Below are 22,136 nucleotides of genomic sequence, written 5' to 3' on the forward strand. Positions count from 1 at the left end.
CTCTGCTAAGGGGCTAGTCCTGCAATGGGGGATCCGGCCTCTGACCACCCCTAATCCTAGTCACATCCCTGAGGTCCCGTCTCCAAATACCGCCACCGGGGTTAGCGCTCGACGCACGGGCTTTGGGGGAGCAAGGCCAGCCCGGAGCAGGGGTCTGTGGCTGTTGGGTCTCTGGGGGGATGGCGCGCAGGCCCGCCCAGCTCTCTAGACTCACGCCGTCGCCCAGGAGCTGCCCGCTCTGGGCCTCACTCACGCTTCCCGCCTTTCCCTGTTCCAGACGGAGCCTGTGGCTGCCGAGGCTGCCGAGCAGGGCCAGGCCGGGCCCTGCCCGCCAGGACATCCGAGCCCTTCACCGGCCCCCGAGCCTGGGAGCCCATCCGGTACTCCTGCTGCTCCCACCATGACTTCGGAGCCCACGTCCCCTCCAGTTGTACCCCCGCTCCACTCCCCCAAGTCCCCGGTGTGGCCCACCTTCCCCTTCCATCGGGAGGGCAGCAGGGTCTGGGAGCGGGGCGGCGTCTCCGCTCGGGACCTGCCCAGCCCTCTGCCCACCAAGCGGACCAGGACGTATTCCGCGTGAGTACCTGCGCCTCTCCTGCCCTGCCCCCCCCCCCCTGGGCCCACCCCGCCTCCCCTCGCAGCTGGAGGCCTGTCCCTATGACGTCCTGACGCAATGACGAATAGACAGTCTCAGCCTACAGCTGCCTGCAGTCCGGAGGGAATGTGCCCACCGTCCACTACCACCGGCAGGGTTGGGGGTGAGGACCAGCCTCAGGCGCCAGGGGGGCCGTCTTAGCAGGGCCTGGAAGATGTTTCAGGTGGAGAAGGCATTGGGGGTGGCGCAGGCCTGTGGAACAGGCTGGACAATAACCCAGCCGTGGGTTGGTCTCTGGAGAGGGAGAGCGAGGGGGCGGGCTGGATGGGGGCTTGCCTGCGCCTCTGGGGTGGGTCACTGGGTGGGGTCCTATAGGGAGGGTGCTTGTGGGAGCCACGGGGGGACAGACTGCTTAGCCAAGGGAGGAGGTTTTGTGGCAAATGCTAATTATCCCACGTTCAACCCAAGCCCGGCACGGAGCAGATGCTTAATAAATGACGAGGGGATGAGGGAAGGTGCGTGAGCAGGATACCCCAGGGAGCAACTCTGGGCACGTATTGAAGCCCAGGCCATTCCTCACTCAGAAATCTTACAACGGGACCCCGGTGGCCTAGGGCTCAAGTCTCAGCGCTATCACCACTAGGGCAAGAGTTCGATCCCTGGCCAGGGAGCTACCCACATGGCGTGGCAGACCTCTCCTGTCTCGCCCGCTGCTCCCCTCAGCAGTGTATTTCGTCAGGCTGCCTGTTCTGTTCCCTGCTCTGTCTCTGGTGAATCCTCTCACCCTCCCACACACACCTCTGGCCTGCACCCCGCACCCCAGTTCTTCTATGCAAGAAAAAAAAATCTTACAATGGGGTAGGAAGAAAAATATTACAGCAAGAATCCTTTTAAGCCTCGACAGGGCAGGAGGCTGCTGTGCCGAGGGGGGGCTGGTCCACAGGAGCTGGGTCCCCAGGCCACAGCGCCAATTGCCCTCCCCCATCCTCAGGACAGCCCGAGCCTCGGCTGGCCCCGTATTCAAGGGCGTCTGTAAGCAGTTCTCGCGCTCACAGGGCCACGGCTTCATCACCCCCGAGAACGGGTCTGAGGACATCTTCGTCCACGTGTCTGAGTGAGTCCCCTCCCCCCGGGCCGTGGCCGCTGGCTGCACTGTCCCCATCTGCCTCCGGAACCATGTCCCGGGCCTCTCCCCCTGCACTGGCCCATGAGGTCTGGGTCCCTGATCTCTACCTCCCCCTTTCGGGGGCAGGGGTACATAGGAGGAGGGCTAGAGCTGGGGGGGGCACTCAGAGCCCAGAAGCCCCTGGAGCCACAGCTGTGTCCTGGATGCTGCTCATGGGGGCCAAGAGGGCTGGGCCTTTTAGCCTGAAGGGCTGTCAGGCAGGGAGGCTAGGCGGGAGCAGAGGTGGACTAGGCCTGGCCCCCAGCCCCTGGCCTCAGGGATCTCCCCACGTAATCCCCAAGCAGCACAGGGAGGGAGGGACTTTTGGGATCCCTGTGTTTCAGACTAGAGACCGGGGCTGGCCCAGGCTCCCTGGCCAGGCCATGGGGGCGTCTGGGAGTGGGGTCTGTTCCGGGGCTGATGCCCTCTCTCGCCCACCAGCATCGAGGGGGAGTATGTGCCGGTGGAGGGCGATGAGGTGACCTACAAGATGTGCCCCATCCCGCCCAAGAACCAGAAGTTCCAGGCCGTGGAGGTGGTGCTCACCCAGTTGGCCCCCCACACTCCCCACGAGACGTGGTCCGGCCAGGTTGTGGGCTCCTAGGCCGGGTGGTCTCGAGGCGGCCGCCTAGCCAGGGGGGGAGCCACAGAGGGCGGACTGGCAGCAGCCGGCCCCGCGCCCCACTGCGCTGACTGACCCAGGCCCCCGGGCGGCCTCCGTGCCCCTGTCTGTCTGTCTGTCTGTCCGTGCTGTGGCTGTGAGTGTGCCTCCATCACCCCGTGACCCGTGACTGTTACTGAGCTGGACTGAGGCGGCCACGGCCCGCCTTCTCTGCCCGTCCACACTCTCCTCCCCTCCTCTCTGCCACATTCGCGCAGGGCCCTCCTGCCCATCAAGCCACGTACCAACGGCAGGCCTGGGGCTGGGGTCTGCGGGTACAGCAGATCCCACCCATACACGCTTGTTTCCTGGCCTCTACCCCAGGACTGGCCCCGGGGCCAGAATGCTCTAGCTACTCACACCTCCCACCTGGGCTGGGGTCTCCCTGTGGCCTGGGCCCCTCCCCTTGGAAGCTGGGCCAGGGAGCACTTTGGGGGAGCCTCCCAGCCTCTGGCAGGGGAAGAGGGCCAAGTGAGGAGGCAGGCAGGCCCCCCCTTGCGGCGCCCCCCAGCCTGCCTGCTTGCTCTCCCCTCAACACACTGGAGGGGCAAGAAAGAGGGGCCTGAGCACAGAAGGCAGTTTGGGGGCTCCTGTTCTGCCAGCCACAGCCCCTCCTCAGCTGGCAGTGACTCTCTGAACCCCAAGAAGGCAGTGTCCCCTCCCCTGGGCCAGTCTGATGAGCGGTGGGTTTGGGCGGAGCCACCCCCTTTGCCCTGGCTCACAAACCCCAACATTCCGCCAGTGTCCAGTCACCAAGGCTGCCCAGGCCCCTGGCTGGAGGGACACATATCCCCTCCCACAGGGTCAGGAGGGCCCTCGGGTGGCCTCAGCCTGGAAGGCCCAGCCCTGCCGCCCCCGGGCTGGGTCCTCACTCCTCCCTCCTGCTCACCGAGCCCTGCGGCCAGTGGCCAGCCATCGCTGGCGGGACCTGGGAGGCCAGGAAGGAGGGGCTCTGACTCCACCCCCCACATTCCCTTTTAGAGAGCACATCACCTGGTGGGGTAAGAAATGGGGTTCAGGGGAGGGCCTGCCAGGGACAGTGAATCTTTGAAGATCCAGTCCAAGATGAAGGGGTCCGTGACTATCTATGGGGATCCCTGGCCCTCGCTGGGGTTTTAAGGTGCCCCCCGCTCCTGTCCCACAGAGGTTGGGAGCCCAGAGTTACTGAATGGCATTGACCAGCTCCCCCAAACTGGGACTCTCCCAGCCTGACACCCCACTTGGAACTGGGTGCTGTGGCGGGGCCCGTGGCCTTCCTCCCGGGGAACAGGACTCGCTGGCCTCCTTGGCAGAAGGTTTATTGGTGCAAGTTAACTGCTGGGGGCCCCCAAGACCTCCATCCTGTGAGTAGAGCCCCTTCTAGGCAGCAGCCAGGAGGCAGTGCGAGCTGGCAGTGGCTTGGGGCTGCCTGGGGTGGCGGCGGGGCAGCAGCACCCTCCCCATTCAGGTCCCGCAGAGTCCTCCGGGACCCCCGGCCCCCGCCTGCCCGGCCTCCCCAACACTGGCAATAAACCCTCAACTGTGGCGCGGGCTGGTCTAGCGTGGCCTCTGTCTGATGGGTCCTGGGAAGGGGCTGGGGAAGACACCCACACAGCCGGCCCCCCAGGGCTGGCCCGGAGACGGCCTGCCTGGCTCCTCCCCTGCAGGCCGTAAGGGCACCTGCGCCCGGGGCCAAGCACCCCCCCCAGACGGAGCCACGGCCACACTTTTTTCCGGGGACTTTAATACCGTGAGATCAAGTTCTCACCGCACACACCCGCCCCCCGCGTCGCGCCCGCCCGGCAGGCAGGGCCGCTGTCAGCAGCGCGGGGAGGGGAAGCTGGCTCAGAAGTACGGGCAGCGACCACAGCCCGGCGGCGCGAGCCCCGGAGCTGGCCGCGGGACGGTCGTCCACACAGACGCTGGCCGGCGTCGGGCCGCAGGAAGGCCCGGCACGCGCGGCGCCAGGGCCACGGCGCTCTGGGAGTCCCGGGGCGAGGCCTGTCACGCCTCGTGGGCCGTCTCCGGGAAGAAGATCTCGCGGCATCGCTGCACGGTGTCCTGCGGCGAGACCACGCTGTGCCCCACGGTCCGGGGGTCGGCGTAGATCTCGAAGTCGTTCCCGCCCTGCGGAGGAGGCACACGTGGTGGCTGAGGAGATGCCGGGGTGGAGCCCAGCAGACACCCCGGCGTGGGGCCCCCTCCTCCAGGTCTGCCTGACGTGGCCTGGGGCAGGCGGCAGCCCGTCAGGGCCTCAGCCTAACACCTGTGTGGCGGGGCTGTGAGCACTGGCTGTTCTCTGGGCGCCTCCGGGGTCTGCTCTGGCGCCTGTGGCCGGCCTTGACCGGGGCGACGGGGGGCGGGAGGCACCTGGGCTGGGCCACACTCACAGGGCTGGTCTCGTTCCCGAAGAAGTGGATAGTGTCGAAGCTGTCCTGGTCCAGGCTGTCCAGGCAGCAGCGCTTGTCCCAACCCTCAGGGAAGACGTCGAAGCTGATCATGCCTCCTGCAGGGCACAGGGGGCTGGAGAGGGCGGCGGGGGCGTAGGCGGGCAGGGGATGCCTCCTGCAGGGCAGAGGGCTGGAGAGGGCGGCTGGTGTGTGGGCGGGCGGGGGTTCTCTCTGTTCGCTCACCAACCCCCAGGGCCACCGGCCACGAGGCCTCCTGCGGTGCACGTACCTCGGGAGAACCTCAGCCCTTTCCCGGCAAACTCAGTTTTCAGAGCTTCCACGAACTTCTCCCGGATCTTCTCCTTCTGCGGGAGGGAGGGAATGGGCGGAGGCTCGGGCTTGGAGGGCACTGCGCTGGGCACTCCAGTCCTGTGACTGGAGCGCTCCACGTGGGTGCTACGGCCCCACTGTACAAATGAAGAAACTGAGCCCCGGGGTGGGGTCATGCCTCAGCCACCCAGCCAGGCCGGAGCCGGGAGTTCTGACTGAACTCTGCCGGGCCCTGATAGCAGGGCTGTGGACGGGTGTTCTGAAGGGAGCCTTGGGGGAAGAGGCATGAGGCGAAGGCTGGAGGGCAGGGGTGTCAGAAGGCCCAGTGTCCACCTCAGGAAAGGGCTCAACCCAGCTCGCCACAAACTAGCTGGGCCATTGGAAATGAGCGTGAGGCATCAAGAGACAGGAGACCTGTGAGTCAGCAGCAGGGGAGCTCAGGTCAGGAGGATGCTGGGCACAAGTCAGCGCCAACCACACGGGCACCTCATTTGCCGAGCACCCTCAGGCAGGGGGCAGGGGGATGCAGCAGGGCCTGAGTTGAAGGTTCCCCCAGGGCAGCGCAGCATAGCCAGCTCAGAGGGCCTAGGGGAGTCTGGACACGCCCCAGGGGCGTGGAGGGGATTCTGAGCACCGTGGTGTGCCTCAACCCCGAGGCGAGCCAGTGGAGTCAGGGAGGACCGCAGCGCAAGGCAGGGGGTGGCCAGCTGTGGCGCAGGGAGGACCTGAGCTGAAAAGCCAGCTGCGACTCAACCTGGGAGAGAGGCAGCTGCTGGGAGCCGGGCCCAGCAGTCGTGCTTCCTGGCCGTGCGCGACATGGTAAGCCTGACTTCCCTGAGAAGTAACCAGCCACCCCTGTCTGTCTCCGCTCTTGGAGAAGCGGAGATGGGGGACGGGAGCTTCCGGAAGCCGTGGCCTCACCTTCCCAATCAGGCAGTGGGCCCACCCCGGAAGCCACTCTGGGCCCAGCCTAGCGCTAAGGGCTCCACAGCCCTGAGGAGAAGCCTCCCCCGGGCCCGAGGGCCACACCTGCCTCCAGACAGCCAGGCCGGGCACTGAGCAGCCGTGTGTCCAGCCCAGCCTCGGCGGGACCTGGGTGCTCACCCCTAGCCACCGTGTCCGCATCTAAGGACGGGCACGGTTCGTTCAGGGCCTGAGGAACTGAGGAGAGTGCGCGGAGTCCCGGAAGGCGCTGAGCACCAAAGCCAAGACCCCAGGGGCCGTGAGCAGGGCATGTGCGGGCCAGTGCCCGAGCCCCGCTGTAGCCGCGAGACGGGAGCTCACCCCCTTCACCGCAGAGAGCACAGGCGCACGTGGCGAAGCCACTGTCCAGGCAAGTCGGGGGGGAGCTGGCAGCGCAAGCCTGGGCCGCTGGGTATGTGCATGGTGGGAGGGTTCTTTCTGGTCAGTGCCAATCGCCCGAGGGCTTCGCCTACCCTAAGCCCAGGGACCCCCGGTCAGTGAGTTGGAAGCGTCACTGCAAGTCCCACCCCACCGCCACCTGGGAAACAGCAGTGGGCAGAACCCCAAGTTCAAATCCTTGTCCTTTCACCAATGCCCATGAGCTCAGTTTCCTCATCCGCAAAGGGGACGACCCACCCTCCGCACCCCTCACAAGCGCGCCTGCGGCTTCCCGCGTGGGGGTGTCGGAGCGGCCGCAGAAGGCCCAGTCCCCACGGAGCTTAATTTTGGGGAGACAATCACCAAGGGTTAAAAGATGTCTGACTGTGTTAGAGGGTGGCGATGTCTGCATGGGGAGAAGCCAAACAGAGGAGAGGCGCTGGGGTGCGCGGGGGTACATGTGATGCTCGGGGAAGGCCCACTGAGGTGACCCCTGCGAAGGTGAGCGCCGCGCGTCGGAGGGAAGCGTGTGGGCAGAAGTGGATTCCGCCGGCCCTAGCAAGGAGGACGTGGTGGGGTGGGGCGAGCCCGGGGGGAGCAGGGCAGGTCAGAGGACAGCGGCGGGCCAGCGTGGCAGGCTGGCGTGCTGGCTCGCCCTGAGGGCAGCGCATGGCTGGAGGGCTGACAAGCAAAATACAAGTCAAGGGTTAGCAGGGGCAGCACCTCCAAAGGCCAGAGGGACTGTGGAATGTTCCAAGAACAGTCAGCGGCGCGTCAAGGGCATAGGTAAGACTGAAGAGGGGGGTGTAGGGTAAGGTAAAAAGGATCAGGCTTTTCTGGCCTCCCGCCATCAGGATGGATGAGGGAACCCTGCGGTCCTGAATCATGCCTGATGGCGGCACCTGGAACAGGGGGCGGGCCTAGGTAGACGGGATTCACCTGGGCTGAGACTGCGCTTATTAGGGCGGCGTCACGGGGACGCCAGCAGAGATAGAACAACGAGAAGCAGAACCACGAGAGAAGGCCGGAGAGCCCAGATAGAGCGAAGACTTGCTAGGGGCCAGGAAGCAGTCAATAGCCTCCCGGCCCCCCAGCACCCCTGCCTGCCGTGTACTGGTAAACCCCAATAAAAGCCTGAAAAGCCACCGAGGGCTCCAGGATGCCTCCTTTACCCCGTCTGCTGGATCAGAAAACCTGCCCTGTGCCCTTCCTGCCCTTACAGTTGGCCTGAGCCAGGCAGACCCCTCAGCCCTTGGAACAGCACTGGAGGGGCTGGGGCCTCGTCCCCCTGAGCAAGGGAGCCCCAGAGGGGCTGTAGGCGGGAAGTGGGCAGGGCAGCGGTGCTTTCAAAGGGTATCCATGGCGCCGCCAGAGAACAGGCCGGCGGGTGCGGGGCGGAGACACGGGTGAGTGGCCTTGAGGCCCACTCTTGGCCGAAGCTGTGAGGGCGGGAGGGGGAAGGACGCCCTCGGCGCTGGGTTACCTGAGCAGGTGGGGGGTGGGGCCCATCTCCAAGGGAGGGGCGCAGCAGTGGGATGTGCCCACAGCTCACGCCAGGTGTACAGAGGGGTGCGGGCCGAACCAGAACCGCCCCCCAGCCACCTCCCAGACCAGAAACAAAGACTGAGAGAGGCCGAATGACCGAGGCGCTACAGCCTGAGGTCGCCGTCGGGCACCTTGTCCAGCTCGGAGAACTCGATTCGCTCCTCCAGGGTGCAGCTGCGGCCGATGGGCGAGATGTTCAGCATGCCGTTCCGGAACTCGATGAAGGTCCCGCTGGGGAGGGAGGGGGCGCGCGAGGGGACAGGGTGGCCCTGAATTCACATGCAGTCCCACTTTGGCGTTCCCATGGGGTAAGAACTCCCCCACCACTGCGTCAGGCCCCCACCGTCTCCCTGGCCTTCTGAGGGGCCCACCCTTTTCTTCCTGCAGGCCCGGGGGCGGGGGGGGGGGGGGTCCTCCAGCCGCTCCTCCCACTCCCAGGGTCTCACCGCTTCTTGGGCAGTCTGAGCAGGGCCATGTAGTGGAGGCAGAAGTTGATCAAGTCCTGCAGCAGCTCCTCGCCGAGGTGGCTCTGGATGGTCTGGCGAGGCACAGGGCTCTGAGTGGGATGGGGCCGGTGTCCCTCCCCCATCCAGGGCAGGGGGCACCTTGGCCTGTCCCTCGGTGGAAAAGCGGGGTATCCCTGGAGAAGGCCCCGGGGGCACTGACCTGCTTGGAGAGCAGTCGTCCGTGCTTATACTGCACCGTCCCGTTCTCGGCAAACACATAATCAAACTTCTCCACGACTTCAGGGCCACGGGCGGTCAGGGAGGAGGCAAGAGGTGAGACCAGGCACGGGCACGCCCAGAGAGCAGCCCACGCTCCTGGGCCTGGCGTTCAAAGCCCGCTGTCCCACCCTGAGCCGGCTTTCCCCAACAAGCCAGTCCCACCCGGCCTCTGACCACGCAGGCCCTTCCACCCGCGAGGCCCTGTTCCTAGCTTGCCGCGGCTCCCTCCTGCGGAACCTTCCAGGGCCCGCCAGCAGAGGGCGCCATCCCCCTGCAGTTCCCGCGGCCCGGGCCCCAGGCCTCCAGCCCTCCGGGAGGGTGCGGATGGGATAGATTCTGGCTGAGTAGGGGTGGGGGGGGGCGGCGCTCGGGGAGAAAACAGGAGGCTGCGGCGGGCAGGGCCGAGCAGGAGGTGACCCCGGGACGGGGTGGAGTGGTGGGGGAAGGAAAAAGTCGAGGGCATTTCTGGTTTGAAGACCGGGAGGCATTTGCGTCCGCTGGGCTGAGACCGGGGACTCAGAGTCCAAACACCTTGCCAGGTGACTTCGGAGTCTCACCTGGGCTACTAATCAGCCCACCCTAAAGCGTGGTGACGAGGAGCCAGTGACAGGAAGCTAGTGTGTGGTCACTTCAGCCACGGCAGCCAGTCCTGACTGTGCTCATCTTAAAGATGAAACCAAGACCCCGCAGGGAGGGCTGAGCCTGTGAGCTCCGCAGGGCGGGACTCTGCCCGCTTTGTTTTCTGCTGCTGCCTCAAAGCCTGGCACACTGCCGGTGCTCCCAAAAAGTGTGTTGGATCCGCGAGGGGGACATCTGGCTCCTCCCTGTTCTTCCTTTGCCCCCTAGAAAGAGGGCCGGGTCTTTGGACGCATGATGGTCTGGGGGTCTCTGGAACTCCCCCTTCGCTCCACCCCCACCTGGACCTGGCCGGGGCCGGCCTCCTACCTTCATCCCCCTCGCCCAGCTGCTCAGCAATCTTAGAGTAGTCGGAGCCGCCCACCACACCGATCTGTACCCTGCTTCGCAGCCTCTGCAGGAAGGCAGCCACCTCAGGGTCAATTTTCTGCAGGGAGGGCAGGAAAGCAGAGGGCTCTAGTCGTCCTCATGTCTGGGACCTCCACTCAGCCCTCTCCGCGTGCGGAGCCCACCTGGATCTGAGGCAGCTCAAAGGTTGGACCCCAGACCTCAAAAGGAGACGCACTTGGGCTCCAAGCGCAGAAAGACCTCGAGCAAATGGCTCTGCCTTAGCTGTCCCGTCTTGAAAGTGGGGATCACTGTTAAGATTCCATGAGAGTGTGCCCCCGCTGTGCTTGGAAATGAACCACAATAACTGGGGACATGCCCCACCAGGGACACAGAGAGGAAGGAGTTATAATCCATGTTTCCAAACATGGTCACGCCCAGTGTGGACAATGATGTAGGGAAACAAGCTCCCTCAAGTGCCCGGAGTACCCTGGGCCAGCCACTGAGGAGGGCGACTGGCAAGGTCTGTTCAAACAAGGCATGTGCCCTGCCACCCAGAATGTCCACCTCTCTTGCCCAGGTGTGGCTGCAGGTCCACTGGGGTAAGGTTCAAAACAGTGAAAAAACAATGTACGTGCTTGTCAGTCGGACAATGGCACTATGTGCTCCGAGTCACCGCGCTGTGGTCACACGGAACAGGCTGGCCTGTGCTCCGACGCCAGAGAGCGCTGCCAGAGCGCCCATCGTCAAACAAGTGGCAGGAAGACCCACGAAGCATGATCCCGCTTATTTAAAAAAAGGCTTACAGATGCTATTTCCTCTGGGCTAACAGAGACCCGGGTATGGAAGGAAGGCTTTGGGGTGGGGACTAGGCCTGGGATCCTGACATGGTTGGATAGGGCTTTAGTCTTCTCTGTTTTCATTCCTTCCAAGGAGAATATGTTCAGGAATATACAGTATAGTTTAAAAACCACTAAGGGGCCTCCCTGGTGGCGCAAGGAGTTAAGATGCAACCTATGAAGCAATCTGCAGCCACTGCAGCATGAGTTCGATCCCTGGCCAGGCAGGGAGCGGCCCACATGGCACAGCAGACCTCTCCTGACTTGCCCACTGCTCCCCTCAGCAGTGTATTTCAGTTGATCTGCCTGTTCTGTTCCCCCACTCTGGTGAATCCTCTCACCCCCCACGCCTCTGGCCTGAACCCCAGTTCTTGTATGCATAGATAAATCTTAAAATAAAAAGCACTAAGGGGCCTCTCCGGTGGCACAGTGGTTGAGCGCTGGGCCTGCAAAGCTGCCCGCAGCCTCTGCAGTGCCGGTTCGATCCCCTGCCACCAGGCGAGGGTCCCACATGCGTGCAGACCTCTCCTGCCACGGCTGCTCCCCTCAGCAGTGTACTTCCGTCCTTCTGCCTGCTCTGCTCCCCGCTCTGGCGAATTCTCTCACCCTCCTGCGCTTCTGACTGTACCCAGTGCTTGTATAAATAAAAATAAAAAAAGAAAGATGTCATTAAAAATAAATATTTAAAAAAAAAAAAACACTAAGGACAGGGTCTGGTGGGTGGGCACCATGGATACCCTGTCCTGGTCCAGGCTGTTAAGTCAGTGGAGATAACCCCTCTGGTTATCTCCTCCCACCCCAGGGGACTCTGGAAGCTGCTGGAAAGCAAGGTGGCCTGATTCCTCCCAGGGTGCCAGCTAGGTCCTCCCATAAGGGGTGAGGAGCTGAGAGGGGAAGCTAAGACCCGGTTTCCCAGAGCCTCTGCCTTCTTACCCCATCGCTACCGGCTCCCTGCTCTAGGAGACCCCGCAGCGGGTCCTTGCACCCCGGACTGGAGGGTGGGCAAGAAAAGGCCTACTTCTCCACATATCCAGCAGGTCCACACTCCAGAGTGGGTGAGGGGCTCATCCGGGGTGAGACCCGAAGGGAGAAAACTTGGTGAGCAGCAGAGGGTGGAGGGCCACGCGGGCCAGGTGCCTCTGGAAGGAAAACTGTTCTCCGGCCCTCCCCGCGCCACGAGGCCCTCCGGGACCAGCCACAGCCCTCCCGGGCCGGGAGACAAGCGGGGCGCGGGTGGGGACGCCAGGCTCGGACCCAGGCCTGCAGCCCGGGCGGGGTGACGGGGCGCCGGCCCTGCCCTGCCCTGGCCCCCACTTTCCAGAGTCCCCCCAGCGCCGCCGCCCGGGGCAGAGCGTGGGCGCGACGGCCGGGGCCGGTGACGCGGGGCCCGGGGCGTCGCCCCCCGCGGCGGGCGGTCTCGGGGCGTCGGGGGCGGGAACCGGCGTCCGCGCGCGGCCGGGCCGGGGTCGGCGCGCGGGCCCGCGCTGGCGCCGGGGCCCTACCTGGCGGGCCGGCGTGAGGGTCCCATCCACGTCAAACAGGCAGAGGACGCGCTCCCTCCGGCGGGGGCCCTCCGCGGTGACCGCCATGGCGGCAGCTCCCGGGCGCAGCGCCGCCGAGCCGCGCCCGAGGAGGCCGGCGGGGCGGGGCGGGGGCGGGGCCAGCCCGCCGGGGCGCCGGGCGGGGGAGGGCGGGGCGGGGGCGGGGCCGCGTTCCGCAGGGGGCCGGGAGGGGTGGGGGCGGGGCCTGAAGCGACGCGGAAGGACGGAGCGCAAAGCCGCCGGCGGGGGCGGGGCTTGGTGGCGGCCGGGGTCGTTCCAAACCCTACGGGGGCGGGGCCTGGGCCTGGGGAGCGGGCGGCGAGGGATGAGCCGGAGGGAGGGGCGGGGCCGGGGCCTAGGCCGGGGGGGGGGGGGGGGGAGCAGGTGGCGAGGGATGGAGCCTGAGGGAGGGGCGGGGCCGTGGAGGGGCGGGTCAGGGGCGGGGCCGGCGTGGGCTCCTGCCCGCGGCTGGCGGCCGCGCGGGGCCGGGCCGGGGCCTCCTGCCCGCAGTGCGCCTCGTCCGCCCTCGGTCTCGCCCTGCAAGCCTCTGCCCTACAAGCCTGGAGGGTTAAGAAATCTCGAGACGGCCCTTGCTCAGCCTCCGACCTCTGCAGATGACCTTCCCCGACGCCGGCTCCTGCTGCTGCCTGTCTGTCCGCCTCCTCCGGGAAGCCCTCCGGCGTCCCCTTTGCGACTGTTTCGCCGGCGGGTGACTGTGGAGTCGGGTCCAGGCCGTCCTCCCGGCGCGCCGCGTGGACGCGTCACCCCAGCGGCCCGGCGTCTGCCGCTGTGAGGCGGAAAGGCCCCTGCGCGGCCGGGCTGCTCTGCTCGGGAAAGACACGTGAACGAGCCTGCATGGCCCACCCAGGGGAGAACCGGCTGAACGGGCACGGGCGGCATGTGTGACCCTGGGGGCCAACAGGTCAACGTGTAGAAAATAGGAAAGAGGGGTCGGGCTTGTTTGGATTCACTGTGGTCCATCATAAGGTGCAGTGCCCGCAGCCATCAAAAGCTAGTTAACATGGGGCCTCCCCGGTGGCGCAGCGGTTGAGCGCCGGGTTGCGAAGCTGGCCGCAGCCTCTGCAGCGCCGGTTCGATCCCCGGCTGCTCCCCGGCCCCCGGAGGAGGGTCCCACATGGCGCGCAGACCCCTCCTGCCGCCCGCTGCTCCCCTCAGCAGTGTCCTTCGGTCCTTCTGCCTGCTCTGCTCCCCGCTCTGGCTCTGGTGAATTCTCTCACCCTCCCGCGCTTCTGACTGTACCCAGTGCTTGTATAAATAAATAAATAAATCTTAAAAAAAAAATCTAGTTAACATGGAAAAGCGGGGCCTCCTTGGTGGCGCAAGGGGTTAAGTCTCCACACTGTGAAGCTGTCAGCAGCCACTGTGGCAGGAGTTGGATCCCAGGCCAAGGAGCTACCCACATGGCACAGCAGACCTCTCCTGTCTCCCCGCTGCTCCCCTCAGCAGTGTATTTCAGTCAGTCTGCCTGTTCTGCTCCTGACTCTGTCTCTTGGCAATCCTCTCTCACACCCACCACAACACCTCCACCCCCGCACCTCTGGCCTGCACCCCAGCTCTTGCATGCATAAATAAATCTTTAAAAAAAAACATGGAAGTGCCTCCCCTGGTGGCGCAGGCGGTTGAGCTCCACGCTGTGAAGCTATCCGCAGCCTCTGCAGCGCCAGTTCCATCCCAGCCGGCCCGCATGGCGCTGCAGACCTCTCCTGTCTCCCCACTGCTCCCCTCAGCAGTGTATTTCATCAGTCTGCCTGTTCTGTTCCCTGCTCTGTCTCTGGTGAATCCTCTCATCCTCCCACGCCTCTGGCCTGTACCCTGGTTCTTGTATAAATAAATAAATAAATAAATCTTTAAAAAAAAAAAAAAAAACATGGAAAAACGAGATCCCATTTTTGTGATGGGACAGTAGCAGGCTGTCTGGTTGTCGATGGGGTGAATTTAAGTTTCCCCCTTGGGAATAAGTTGACCTTCCTCTTCTCCAGGAGTCTCCAGACGGCCCTCTGCCTGGGGTTGTCCTGGGGGGCATTTTTAAAAATATTTATTTATACATAAAGAACCGGGGTAAAGGCCAGAGATGCAGGGGGTGAGAGGATCCACCAGAGACAGAGTGGGGAACAGAACAGGCAGACTGAAATACACTGCTGGGGGTTGCAGCAGGAAGACAGGAGAGGTCTGCTGTGCCACATGTGTAGTTCCTTGGCTGCCCGGGGATGAAACTCGTGCTCTAGAGGCTTCAGATAGCTTTACAGTGCTGTGCTCAACCCCCTGCGCCACCGGAGAGGCCCCTGGAGGGCATTTTTTGCAGCACCCATCATCCTCGCCCTGCTGCCTATGGTCAGCTGTGGAGGTCTGGGTTGCACAGACACACCCGTGCACACGCCGCGAGTGGCGCCTGTGTGGGCTTTTATAGGCCTCTTTGTTTTTCTGTCTTGGTGGCTGCAGTGCCCTGGGAAGGTCACCATGTTGGGATCAGGAGGAACCACATTTGATCCTGGTGACTCAAGGATTGGGTCAGGCCTCCTTCCCTGACTGGGCCTCAGTGTCTTTGTCTATATAATGGGGATGTAATCCCCACCTGACAGGACTGTCAAAAGTGAGATTCCTTCCTGGGCCTCCCCGGTGGCGCAGCGGTTGAGCGCTGGGTTGCGAAGCTGCCCGCGGCCTCTGCGGCGCCGGTTCGATCCCCGGCTGCTCCCCGGCCACAGGAGGAGGGTCCCACATGGCGCGCAGACCTCTCCTGCCGCCCGCTGCTCCCCTCAGCAGTGTATTTCGGTCCATCTGCCTGTTCTGCTCCCCGCTCTGGCTCTGGTGAATCCTCTCACCCTCCCATGACTCTCGTCTGTACCCCAGCTCTTGTATAAATAAAAAATAAATCTTTTAAAAAAATTTAAAAGCTCAGTAATCAAGATATTGTTTTAGTGGAATATATTTTTTTAAAGATTTATTTATTTTTATACAAGAATTGGGGTACAGGGCCTCCCCTGGTGGCGCAGGTGGTTGAGCACCGCACTGTGAAGCTGTCCACAGCCTCTGCAGTGCAGATTCAATCCCGGCCGGCTGGCGAGGGTCGCACATGGCGCGCAGACCTCTCCTGCCGCCCGCTGCTCCCCTCAGCAGTGTACTTCGGTCCTTCTGCCTGCTCTGCTCCCCGCTCTGGCTCTGGTGAATCCTCTCACCCTCCCGTGCATCTGGCTTGTACTCCGGTTCTTGTATAAAAATAAATAAATAATCTTAAAAAAAATCAAAATAAATGCAAAAAAAATTGACAGGATCGATAATTGCATCCTGCTGAGGAGCCATATTGGAGCCTGAAGCAAAAGGGAAAATCCTCCTTCCAGAGCATGTGGCAGAGTTTGGTTCCTTCATTAAACAGCTGTTTGCCAGTCACCTTGCTGGCTCCAGGGAACACTGTGGGGAGCAAAACAGGGGCCCTACCCTCAAGAAGTTTTTGTTTTCTGTTGGATGCAGACAGCAAACAATCATTTCTATGGTAGGCAATGCCTGGTGCCTCATCCAGGTCTGAGCTCACAGCAGGCACTGGGGGGCCACACCCTGCAGGACTCAGCTGTTCTGGCTCCTGTGGGTGGAGCTGCAGCTGTGGAGCTTGCTCTCTAACACCTCACAGCTGAGACCTTACCCTTGCTTAAGAATTCCTGGGAAGTGATTAAATGCAGCACCCAGGCCCGCCCCTGGCACTCGGCTAGGGAAGCTGCAGGACTGGGTTCATGGGGCAGAACAGGTTTTTCTCTCTGCACTGGGTCCACTTTTCCAAAGACAAACAGAGATAAGCTCCCAAGCGCTGCACACCAGTGCTGCAGGCCTTCAGGGAGCTGTTTCAGCCTCTGGATTCTCACCACAACCCATTTCACTGATGAGGCCGCTCACAGAACCCCAGGGGGTGGTGGATTGCCAAGGCACAGACCTCAGTGTGTGGCCGCCTGTATGTCCCTTTAAGAGGGAGGCTCATCCCTGGCAACGGTGCCCAGATGGGGCCCTGGGGAGCCTCTGAGGAGGGCAAGGAGCAGGATTGGGGAAACTGGGACCGGGAGGACTGGCCAGAGGGTGTTTTCAAGCACCAAGGGAGCCAGGCCTGAAGGCAGCACCCCTGAGCCCGGGCTTCGCAGGCTCCTGCTGTGGAAGGAACACCGGGCTCTTCTGGATCAGCTGATTGAGGCCTGGAGGTGAGTGTCGTCCATGTTGGTCAGGAAAGTGTAGCTCCTGCCCTGGACACTTTGCTTACTTTTCCTGAGAACTCGCTGAGGTGAGTACCCTTAATCTCAACTTCCAGAGATAGGTACTGACACCAGAGAGGTCAGGTGGCTTTGCCAGGGTCGCACAGTACAGTCAGGCTTCATGGGACGCCCCCACTTTTCCCTGTTCCCTTGCTGTTGCTTGAAGGCCAAGTGTCAACAAGTTGCTGAGTGATTAGGGGCTTGTGGACCCTCTTTTTCCCTGCCAGGGTGTGGCCTCCTGAGGGGGCAGTGCCACCGTAGGGCTGCGTGGAGCTGTGGGTGTAGTGTCAGGCTGACCGGTCTGGGCTGCCCCTCCCCAGCCTGCTGATCCTGGGCTGGTCCCTCCCAATCTTGAGCCTGTTCCTCATGTGTAAATGGGGCCACCACTGCCAACTCCACGGGGCTGTCGGAAGGTGAGGGTCTAGGAGAGGTGCCTGAGAGGCTCTGCGAAGAACAGGCCAGAGCTGGTTGCTGTTCTGATTCCATCTTGATCGGGCAGTGGGAGGCTGGGGAGAGCTGGATGTTGCCTGTCTTCCCTCCGTTTGTCAAGGTGCCTGCAATGCACACATTGTGTTTACAATGGACGGGATCCATTGGATTGAAATAAGCTGAAGGGCGCATGCTCAGGGCTGGTGTTTGTGAGGGGGGCGGAGGCTGTTGCTGGGTTGGCTCAAGTCCCTTTGGGGCTTGCTCAGCCAAAGCCAGTGGGGACAGCAATGACCAGGCCCCAGTGTTGTCCCACCTGGGGAGGGGGGGTGAAATGCAGGGAAGCAACCCTTGACATAGATTGGTGATCGCTGCAGATTGGGGCTCAGTTTTGAGGACTTAGAACTTGGACAAGTCACCCCTCACTTCTCTGGGTGGGGTAGAGATTTTCTGGTTCATTGTTGTCGTTATAACATGAAGAAACCGAGGCCCAGAGAGGAGATGGCCTCATCCAGGTCTCTGGGGCAGAGGCTGCATCCAGGCTGGTCTGAATCCAGGTCCGGGGATTTAAATGAAGCACCCCTCCCCCTCAATGTCCACCCAACCAGGACTGAGCTGGGGCCTCAACCCCCTGGATGATGCTGTCCTGTGCCAGGCCGTGCTGGGTGCTGGGCCCTCAGACAGGCCTGCCCTTGGAGAATGTGCCGGGAGAGGCTTCATGGCTGGAAGGTGGATGCAGAGCCTGAGCAGGGGCTCAGGACAGATGAAGAGAGATGAGGAAGGGGTGTCCGGGTTCCGCAAAAGGTGAACACGGGTGGGAGCTGTGCAAGTGCATACAATGGGGTTCTGCACTTGCATCAGGATATGGGGGTTGGAGAAATCTGCAGACAAGCTTGACAAGGCCCTTGGTTGCTGCCCGTGGGTTCTTAGGGAACCTCAGAGGGGTTGAGGTGTGTGGGGAGCAGGGCATGCTCATGTAACTTGGGGTGGCAGAGACGAGTGGAGTTTGGTGCTGGCTGGGTGCGAGCCCACAGCGCCACCTGGTGTCCATCGCTCTCACTGCAGCACGGCCTTGCGGCGCTCCCCAGCTGGGAAAGGTGGGACAGAGATCTGGCCAGGGCTTCGGCTCAGTCCCAGCACTAGTCTCTGGCCCCTTCCAAGGCAGCCAGGCTCCAAGGTCAAGGGCTCACATTCAGTGATCTGCCCTTAGTCCAGAGCCCCTCAGAGTGTGAGGCCTCATGGTCCAAACCTTCCATCCCACCTGGGCACGCGTCCCGACACCCCATCTCTCTCTGCCCCTTCCCACTGCAGGCAGGTACCCCCCCCCGCCCCCCCTGCCCTCACACCCACCCCGTGGTGAGCAGCTGACTTCTACCTAATGGCACTCAGCCTTGCTGGAATGTTTATAGCTTCCTCTATCCACACCAGCACCCCATCTCCACCCCTCCCCACGACTCTGCTTCCACCTTGCTGGGGCCAAACCGATCTTCACTACCTATTGAGAAAAGAAGCAGGGCCACAGGCATGTGTATCGTGTGGCTGCAAGTCCAGAAATGTATTGCAAGTCACAAAATGTCAACCGTGGCTTCTTAGGATGATGGAACTTCAGGGTTCGGCCAACTGCTGCCCCTCAGCTGGTTTTTCTGCTGTTTCCTCATCCAATGGACCAGTATCCCCATCTCAAGTCTGTTTTGTGTGAAAACACCCCACCCAGGCCAGGCCACGGAAGGCGCTCCCTCAACTGCTGGCTGACTGTACCCACGGATACTTGCGGCCAAGCTTCTGGGCCAAGCACTGTCCACCTACCCAGCCGCACGCTCAGCGAGTCAGGCTGCAAGGTGGGCAGACCCAGGCACTCGGAAAACTTGTTGGCAAGGCCGACGGCCTGTAGTGGCCCAGGTCCCCCGGGGAAGATCTTCCAAGCAGGGCCAGCAGACCAGGCTTTTGAGTTTTACCCCAACGCCAGCATTAAGGTGGCCTTGGGCAAATAATGTCCTCTCCGGGCCCTGTGCCACTTTGTAAACTGTCCCTGTCAGTTGTTTCTGATCCACTAAGGCTTCCCACCAAGCAAAGGCACCTGCTTACTCAGCAAAGTGAGCTCAGAGGGTGGAACGGGAGCCCGGGTTGCTTCACGGTGGGCACGCACCCAGACCTTCGACCCCACACACAAAAAAGCAGGCAGAAATGAGTTTATTGCATTAGAAAAAAAAAAAGAAAACCAGCAAACACCCCACACCAGACACAGCTAGTAGTTTGACTACAAGGGCAGAAAGGAATGTCAGAGGTACAAGCTTTATTCCTGGGAGGGGGCGAGTTTTATTCCCTCCTTCCCGTCCCTTTAAACCTCCGTGGTGGTGCCACCGTGTGGTACTATGCCCCTGCGGCTCACCTCCCACCCCCCTGGCCTGTGCGTGCCCATGGGGGCCGGCTGGTCACCATGGGTGTGCTCGAGGTTCTGGCAGAGAATGTGTTGGCTGCCCGGTCCTAGCCTGAGCCCAGATGTCCCAAGTGAGTGACTCGGGTTGGGTGGAGGAGCTCCAAGAAGACTGCTTACTGCCCTCACCTCTCAATCCTGGGCACAGACATTGGCACAAATGGTTGATGGGCCTTTCAGTGAGCCAGGTGACTCAGATTCTCTAGGGGAGCCCCGGGGGCTACTTTGGTAGGACAGCCCTGGTCTGGAGGTGACGCTGGGAGGAGTGAAACCTCTGGAGAGGGTCTGGGGAGGGGAAGGGAGAGGAGCACGAGGCCCAGCACCCCCGGGTAGAGTGGAGTTCTTGGGGCCAGAGGCCTGGAGCAGGAGCCTGAAGGCACGCGCGCTGGCCAAGGCAAGCTGGAAAGGGACAGAAACCCCGTGGGAAGCAGAGCGGTGGCCGAGACCAAGGTTTCTCCCCGGAGAAACCTCCGCGGGCCCAGTTCCGCCAGGTCAAAGCAGCAAACACTGAGGCGGAATGACGTCCTTCCTGCCAGCACAGACCCTGTGGCGCCCACTGCCCTGGGTAATAGCGGAGCTAGGAGAGGAGCAGCAGTTTTTGGAGGAAAGGCACCTGCTGCGGGCCATACCCCGTGAAGGGAACGTAATTCAAATCTGAGCCTCGGATGCCGGAGCTGGGACGCAGTCCCTGGCAGCGGAGTCCCTTCTCCACACTTGCGTCCCCAGGATACTAACTTGGGGAGGCTGTGGGAAGCAAGGGAAGCTGAAAATCTCTCCAGATAAGAACTTTCAGATTGTTCTCTTCCTATCAGCTCCGAGCAGCACTCACTGGGCAAATGCCCACTCGCGCCCCAAGCTGCCTCCTGAAAGTCAGGATGACACTGGAAGCGAGGCCTGGAAGGACAGTGAAATCCCTATCTGAAGCCACTTGAAATTCCCTTGCCGCCTTGAATTCTGCATCATTACTCTTTCTTCACCAGGGCTGCTCCCCAGCAGGGGATCCTTCCCCTTGGTCCCCAGCGGGATACTGCACACGGATCGGGTGGGTGGGTGGGTTTAGTGACCACAGAGAACCTACGATACTGTTCGCGGACGCGGCCCGGGGCTCTGAATCTCCAGTTCGAGCCTTCATTACCCGGATGGGTTGGCTGTGCTGCGGAAGAGCAGCCTGCAAGCCCCAAGTAGGTCCAAAGCTGACGTCAGAGGCTTGTGGCGGCCAGTCTAGGTGGAGGGAGGAATGGCTTTATCCTGTTTGCTCTGGCCTGACACGTGCCGTCCCTCTCCCTTGGTCCTGAGGCTCTGGTCACTGCAGCCCTGGCCCCATGGCTCTGCTGGGGTGGGGAGGGAGAGGAGAGAGGTCTGTAGCTAAAGAGCTTGCTTAGGTTGGGTCAGTCATCCCGAAACTGGTTCCACGTGCACCGAATCCTTTGGTTCGTTCAACGCTAGCGAGCGTCTGCTTCTGGGTCATGGATGTTGTAAAACTCACTAGGGTCCCACAGCGAGTGGCAACCTGGGTGGAACGTGGGTGTTGTCTGGAAAGAGGGTCTAGGCTGGGGCGCCCCCAAATCGTGCCTCTTGCTTTTCTGCTTGAGCAAGCCCCCTCCCTCTCTCCAGTGAGGACGCTCAGGAAGCAGCGTCAAAAGTGAACTCACAGACAAGACAGCCTTAATAAATTAGTATAATACCATTAGAGGGGATGGCATTCCGTTCTGGTTCTTAGCAGCATTGACCTACATGCAGCCTGATGATCTCCTTCCCTGGGAATTTTAAAAAGCCGTCCCCTGGTTGTTAGCTCTGATGTAAAATTATAAAATAGAAATCTGGTAGGGTTTGTTTTGTTTAAAAAGGAAAAGCCCTGGGGAGGCAGGGCGGTCCAGGCAGTCCTGTTAGCTCTGGCCGTTGGGTCGGCCCACGGTGCTCCCCCCGGGGGGCTGGATCGGGATGTTGTCTATGAGGGGCCGCAGGGCCTGTCCGAAGGGCCTGTGGAGAGAGCAGAGGCCGGAGCTGAGGTGGGCTGGGTGGGCCCTCGGTGGAAACCACAGGCCGGCCCCCAGGGGCCGCGCGTCAGCCCCCACCGGGACCTCATTCCACTTTCTCACCCCCTCACACATCGTTTTTCAGAGAGGGATTCGCCTTCTTACTCGCCTGCTCTGCATGTGTCCCCCTGGGGTCCCCTCCTCGGTGACGCTACCCCCTTACTCCCTTACTAGTCTCAATCCTGGTTAGCTGGGGCCTGAGCAGGCTGGCGGCACCCAGGGAACTAAAGCTCACCCTTCTTTCTGTACTGCTTCTTTCTCATGGGAGCAGATAAGGACAAAGTCTAAGTGAGGAAGCTGAGGCAAAAGGAAAAGGATATGCAAAAGATAAGCCAGGAATGAGGATGGTAGACAACAGGTTTTTCTGGGGTCTGGGGTCTGAGGTTTTGTTTTTTTTTTTTTGTGGGACCCTCGCCGCGGCCGGGAATGAACCGGCCTGCAGAGGCTACGGGCAGCCTCGCAGCCCAGCGCTCAACAGCTGCGCCACCAGGGGAGGCCCTGGGGTCTGAGGTCTCCTAGGGAGTCAGGGAGGACTCAGGAAAAATGGCAACTGCAGGGGTCAGACGCTGCCAGCGCCACTTTCTAGAGAGCCCCGTTTGCTCTCATAATAGCACAAATGGAAAAATCATGCGAAAGCTGTTGTTTTAGAGACATTCCAGGGAGCACACCCTCAAGCCAGGAGGCCCTCATCGCATCAGCCACCAGCTTGCTTTTTCTCGGGCAGATACTGCCATTTTTGAAGGTGACCCCCAAGCTCAAAGGGAATCAGGTATATCGAACCAAGACCTATCAGCTTGATTCAGACAAACACAGAACTCCACCTGTCAAGAGAGGAACAGCAGGAACATTCTAGCTACCTAGTTTGCTCCATGCTCTATAACCTAGATTCTTCAGCGAGGCTGTGGGGGTTGACACA

General features: G+C 61.9%; 2 protein-coding genes across 2 annotated transcripts; one reads left to right on the forward strand and one right to left on the reverse strand.

Annotated features, from left to right (window-relative positions):
• The first annotated feature begins 257 nt into the window (after positions 1 to 257).
• LOC119237839 (cold shock domain-containing protein C2) lies at positions 258 to 3,275 on the forward strand. Its single transcript, XM_037501687.2, has 3 exons — positions 258 to 576; positions 1,587 to 1,709; positions 2,202 to 3,275. Exons 1-3 carry the CDS (start codon positions 401 to 403, stop codon positions 2,362 to 2,364), a joined length of 462 nt encoding a protein of 153 aa, XP_037357584.1. The 5' UTR covers positions 258 to 400; the 3' UTR covers positions 2,365 to 3,275.
• A 1,075-nt stretch (positions 3,276 to 4,350) lies between these two features.
• On the reverse strand, positions 4,351 to 12,167 carry LOC119237840 (phosphomannomutase 1). Its single transcript, XM_037501688.2, has 8 exons — positions 12,036 to 12,167; positions 9,677 to 9,794; positions 8,673 to 8,749; positions 8,453 to 8,544; positions 8,138 to 8,237; positions 5,080 to 5,155; positions 4,791 to 4,906; positions 4,351 to 4,527 (listed from the first exon to the last, which is right to left on the reverse strand). Exons 1-8 carry the CDS (start codon positions 12,120 to 12,122, stop codon positions 4,405 to 4,407), a joined length of 789 nt encoding a protein of 262 aa, XP_037357585.1. The 5' UTR covers positions 12,123 to 12,167; the 3' UTR covers positions 4,351 to 4,404.
• Between the last annotated feature and the right edge of the window lie 9,969 nt (positions 12,168 to 22,136).

This window comes from Talpa occidentalis, unplaced genomic scaffold (assembly GCF_014898055.3).
Source record: "Talpa occidentalis isolate TD23 unplaced genomic scaffold, MPIMG_talOcc4v2.1 talOcc4.1021, whole genome shotgun sequence".
NCBI classification, from domain to species: Eukaryota; Metazoa; Chordata; class Mammalia; order Eulipotyphla; family Talpidae; genus Talpa; species Talpa occidentalis.